Source organism: Hordeum vulgare, chromosome 4H, assembly GCF_904849725.1.
Source record: "Hordeum vulgare subsp. vulgare chromosome 4H, MorexV3_pseudomolecules_assembly, whole genome shotgun sequence".
Classification (NCBI taxonomy): Eukaryota; Viridiplantae; Streptophyta; class Magnoliopsida; order Poales; family Poaceae; genus Hordeum; species Hordeum vulgare.
The window spans coordinates 23,237,646-23,243,188 of NC_058521.1; the positions used below are offsets into that span (position 1 = coordinate 23,237,646).

Genomic DNA, 5,543 nt, shown 5'->3' on the forward strand with positions numbered 1-5,543 from the left:
GATGAGTGGAGTAATAGTAATAGGTGTACGCGGGAGTCGTCCTATTTGTTTATGGACGTGATGCCTATATACACATGATCATTGTCGTGAATATCGCATAACAATCCACTTTTCTATCAATCGCCCAACAGTAATGTCTTCACCCACCGTATGTTGTTTTCATGAGAGATGCCACTAGGGAAAACTACGGCCCCCAGATGTATTCACCATATATTTATAAAACCTTCAATACCTTGTTGCCATTTATTTGTTTTCATTATGTTTTTTGCAATTTACACTTATCTACACATCTCACTTGCTTGCAAATAACAAGACCAAGGGGATTGACAACCCTCTTGCCCGCGTTGGGTGTAAGTTGTTTGTTCTTTTGTGTGCAGCCGCTGAAGATGGTTGTTGTTGATATTCCTATTCGTTCGATAAACCTTGATTTCATAACGGAAGAAAATACTTATCCACATTGTGCTGGAGTAACCGTTCTTCTTCACGAAAAACCGAGCGCAGATCACAAGTATCATACATCCACCACCCGCGAGCACCGCCAGGCGAGGGCACCATCGCCATGGCTACCGGGGCTGCCGCCCCAGGTCCACATTCCTCCGCGATGACCAGAGCGACGAGATCCGTCGCCGCACGACCCACGCTGTCGCCCAAGCCTGCCATCGCCCGATTCCACCTCTACCGGGAGCCGCCACGACGTCAAAAGACCCACACCCCATGGATTTGGGCTCCCGTGCATCGCCGCAAGCCTATCGCCGTTGGGAATCGTCGCACCGTCGGGAGGGTTGCACCCTTGCGGATCTGAGCGCTTGCATTGCCCATGGATGTGGGAGAGGGAGGAGAGGCCCTCCGTCGCCACCATCAAACGCACGGCATTGCTCGATGCCGACCAGCGGCAATGACGAAGGGGGAGATGAGCAATGGGGGAGGTCTAGGCGGCTGCTCGGACCTTCTGTGTCGCCCGTGGGGGGCGACAAGAGAGCCAACCCGAGCCCTGGGGTGTTCGAGCATAATAAGTTCATGTGGAAACCAGGGTTGGGTGGCGAAAAGTGCAAATGGAGCCCGGACACCCGGGTGTACTATAAAAAAACATATTTCCACATCACAAAAAAGTCAAAAAAGAAAATTATACATGCGTAAATACATATATAACATCATTGAGGAAAAAGTTCATAACAATATACTTTCATATGTGGCGTATACATAAAAAACAAAAATACAAATAAAAATGGGCTCTTTTTATTGTTGTTGGGTCGAAATTTTGTTGTTTTTGTGCAGCTTGCAAAGAATAATTCTTTAAACGAAATTTTAGAGATCCACTGCAAATATATATAAGTTTTCACATATGTATTTAAAAAAAAATTGAAACATAAAAATATCATTTTTGAATCTTTTGAAATAAAGTCCTCCAATATCCCCGTTCACCAAAACTTCGCACTTTGGTGGTCCCTTTTAAGCCGGGCTGGCCGGCCTTCCTGAAGGTCGAAGGCCAAGATGACAACATAGGAGGTCTACCACATCGGCCCACACACCCGGGGGGTTCCGTCGGTACTGACCCCCTCAGAGGGAGGCCAAACACTATTCGCACGCACCACTACCACTGATTCCACTACCAGCTCCCAGCTCTCTATGCTCGGGTTCATCCATGGTCGGGGACCTCTGAAACTTGCGCTCACCCTCCTCTACAAGGGCCCCATCGAACTGCTCCATAGCGCGGATTGCCGAAATATGCTCCAAACGAGGCCGACGCTCTCTTCGGAACACAATGCCATAGCTCGAGGCCATGCCCGCTAAATGCTCAAGAGGGATGCTGGCAAGAACTGAAAACCTAGAACCCGAGAAAGAAGGAAAAGTGAAAACCGGGAAGGTAGGGAAGTACGTGCCTCGAGGTTGCGGGCGGGCGACGGCCCGCATGGCCACCTTCTCGGGGATCGACGGCTTGCGCCCACCCGCCCCCAACGGCCAGGACGCGCACTCTAGCGAGAAGCGATGGGTGGGGAAAGAGACGCACGACGAGGAGTGCGGCCGTTGGGGGCTAATCACGGGAGTGTTCTAGCAAAAATAATGAGCAAGATTTGCCATGCTCGCCAACTAAATTTGTCGTCCTATAAAAGAAAGTCTAATTTACCATATCTAAAAATCTGACGTTTCCTGGTCGGGTCGGAAGTATGCGGCTCCCTGAAGATCATACTCGGGTCGTCGTCGCAGGCGCGCCGCGCGATCCTGTCAGACATGGGATACGAGTTCACCGTCATGGTGGGGTGCCCTCCGCTCACCAAGTTCCCGTTTCTGCTGAGACAGTAACTTATTTGATCTCTACATACATACTGTACTTGTTTGTTGATGAAGTGGCTGTTTGGGGTGTGTGCTGCCAGAGCGCTGACATCGACGAGAGGGCCGTCAGGAGGGAGAAGCCGGAGGAGCTGGTCAAGGCCTTGGCCGAAGCCAAGGCACCAACCATCCGCTTCTAGTTTACTAGTATGATCTTTGCGATACAATCCTGGGGTGCTTCGATCTTGATCGCGCTGTATGTGTGCAGGCCGACGCCATTCAACTGAACCTTTGTGATCGAGACAGCAGAGATCTGCCTACCCTTCTGATCACTTCTGACCAGGTATACATTTTTTTCGAAAAGGGGAATATATAAATATCAAATAGTTGTGGATACCAATTACGCCGTGGATACATGGGGCATCGATTAAGATTGACGCATAAACCGAGAGTGCTCGAGCTTAATCTGTATTCGTCACCGTGGATGAAGGTTAAGGTGAGCAAAGGGGTGATACGGGAGAGGCCGAGGAGCACGGAGGAAGCCAGGGAATTCATCAAGGGTAACGAGCATTTTGGTCATCCTCTTGTGGACGCATACAAGATCACAATATGCATATGGTTGTAAGTTGTAACCATTTAAATGGTTCGTGCCTGTTGTTGTGACAGGGTACTCGGGTGATGTAGCGTTTGCAGTGAACTATGTTCTCGTGACCAACCTGAGCACCGGGGATACGAAAGGGGGGTGGGATATACCTGAGGTAATTGCATTTCCATCTGAACTTGCTAATGCTACTTCCTTATGAGAAGAGACCGAAACTCACCATGATTTTGGACTTTTGGTCCATCTGCAGATATATTTTCACCACATACCAGACGAGTTCATCGACAAAGTCGTAAGTTCAGTCCCTGCCCAACACACCGCATCCTTATTTATTTTTCTAAATGCAAATAACATCAACAATTGGCCGATTTTGTAAAAGAAAAACACTAAAAAATGGGTAGTGCAATTCAGCTGACGTTCATTGAGGGGGGATGAAAAACCAAACGTTTTATGTCAATTTATATTGCCACGAGGATGGCAATTTTAGTTTGCAAGCACGGCAAATCCTGATAAAAACGAGCTGAGACGGATTTGTCATGCTTGTCAACTAAACTTTTCATTCTCAGCCAACATAATTGACATGCTAATCGTTCGCAATTGCCGTGCTTCCCAGCTAACGTTCGCTGGTTAAGAGGGTCCTAAAAATCAAGCCAGGTGTGAGCGGTTCAAATTTACGTGTTTTATGTCCCACAAATTAGTTTCGGCCTTGATTGATCAAACAAACAAGTTCATAACATAAATGATAAATCTGATCACTTCCTGATTTTTTAATCTAAAATATGCAACTACTTCGAGTTAACAGACTAATGACACATTTCTCGGTAATTAAGACCGCATCCTGCTTCGTTGCAGGTAAAGGAAGGAGGCATGACTTGCGTGGCCGGAGGCCTTAGGCTGATACATCCATCAGCTTTGCCGTTCATCAAGGAACTGGTGAGCAAATTCTTTCAAATAGCCCACTAATTCAAAAACGTGAAGACTGCGTGTCCACTTTAGGCTTTGTTTGGTACTAGTGTATTTTAGGGAATTTGTGGGGATTATCCCGATCAAATCTCTCAATCCCCACATATCTCATAACACCATTTGGTTCTAGTGTATTTGACATATTTCATCCCCATATTTTTCCTCAAATTCCCAAATTATAGTGCATTTTTCTCAATACCCAATACACTACCCCTACTTAGTGTATTGGGGATAAATGAGGATTTGAAGGGATTGGGTGAAACCTTCACCCAATCCCTTGGGGGATTATCCCCACCAATCTCCTCAAAAACACTAGTACCAAACAAGGCCTTATCGTTCTGAACCCGTTACTATTTTGGTTTCTGCATTCGTTGTGCAGGTCGGTACAATGGATAGCGTTCGAGGACTTCCAAGGAACCTCACTGAAAAGCTCATTCGAGAATCGCTGCAAGAAACCGCTGAAATGTACGATGTCGCTATGCTCTTTAGTATCCGCTCATTCAAGAATTGCTACAAAAAACCATTGAAATGTAGGATGCCGTTATTCTCTATATTATTCAAATCTTACAAGGAGGTAAGATGTGTAAAATCCATGAGTCTTGCTCCCTGTTGTATACCAGAACAATAGAACAACCCAATGTATTCAAGTAAGAGTCCACAAGAATTGCTTGATGCACGAGGAAGACCGTGGGTGGTAGAAACTAGGGTTCTACCGGGTCTTGGCCGGAGGTTGTAGGGGGAAAAGGGGATCGGCTGTGGTCGTCGGCGCAGGGGCGCCGTCTCGCACGGATGGGGGCGGCGGCGCGATGAAAGAGGCGGCTAGGGTTAGGGCACTGGCTTCTAGTTAGAGCCGATCAAAATAGATTGATCTCTACTTAATCTTAAAAGTGTTGATTACATGACTATATATAAGTTCCGTAGGCTATAATAAACTCGGCTAAGCCCCTAATATTATTAAGATAACTGGGCAAGTTTGGCTAACTGGGCCTCTGGTCATAACATTTCTCCCCACCTGCGCAAACAGCTCGTCCTCGAGCTAGACATCTAGAAGATGTTGGCGGAACTCCTTGAGCTGCTCCCAAGGTGCCTTCGGAGGGTTGAGTTGGTCCGAAGTACGTCGTGCATCAAGGCTTGGAATGTCGTCGACGCATTGGAGAGACCGAAAGGCATCACCAAAAACTCGAAGTGATCGTGATGGTAGCCAGAACGCAAGTCGAGCGTAGGGAATAAGCGTGGCCCTAGCGGCTCTTCCAGAAGCTCCTCCACGACTGGTATAGGACAATTGACCCTCGTCGTCGTGGCAGTGATAGCACGGTAATCGAGGCAAAAACGCCACGAGCCCTCGGGCTTGTGAACAAGGAGCACCGGTAAAAGGTCGTCGTGCCGCTGCAGGAGATGAGCCAACAGGGGCGGCTCGGAGTCTGCTATGGCGGTCGACGGCTGAGAGGGAACTGCTGGAGAAGTGCCACCCTCGCCCTTCCACTGCACCATGCGCCCTTGACGCCAGAAAGTCATGGTCAATGCGTCGAAGTCCCAAAGGATGGGTCCGAGCGTCCGCAAGAAGTCGACGCCAAGGATCAAGTCGTAGTCGCCCAAGTCGATGCCGACGCACGTGATGGCGAAGGACTCGTCGCCGAAGAGGATGGGAACCTGCTGCGCAATTCCGTGGCAGCGAAGACGGACACCATTAGCCACGGTAACTCGGAGCTGC

General features: G+C 48.3%; 1 protein-coding gene across 1 annotated transcript; it reads left to right on the forward strand.

Annotated features, from left to right (window-relative positions):
• Positions 1–1,780: 1,780 nt before the first annotated feature.
• LOC123450216 (7-methyl-GTP pyrophosphatase-like) lies at positions 1,781–4,483 on the forward strand. The gene is made up of 10 exons (XM_045127579.1): positions 1,781–2,024; positions 2,165–2,253; positions 2,373–2,447; positions 2,537–2,611; positions 2,759–2,828; positions 2,935–3,026; positions 3,120–3,161; positions 3,722–3,802; positions 4,212–4,297; positions 4,453–4,483. Exons 1-10 carry the CDS (start codon positions 1,781–1,783, stop codon positions 4,481–4,483), a joined length of 885 nt encoding a protein of 294 aa, XP_044983514.1.
• Positions 4,484–5,543: the final 1,060 nt, after the last annotated feature.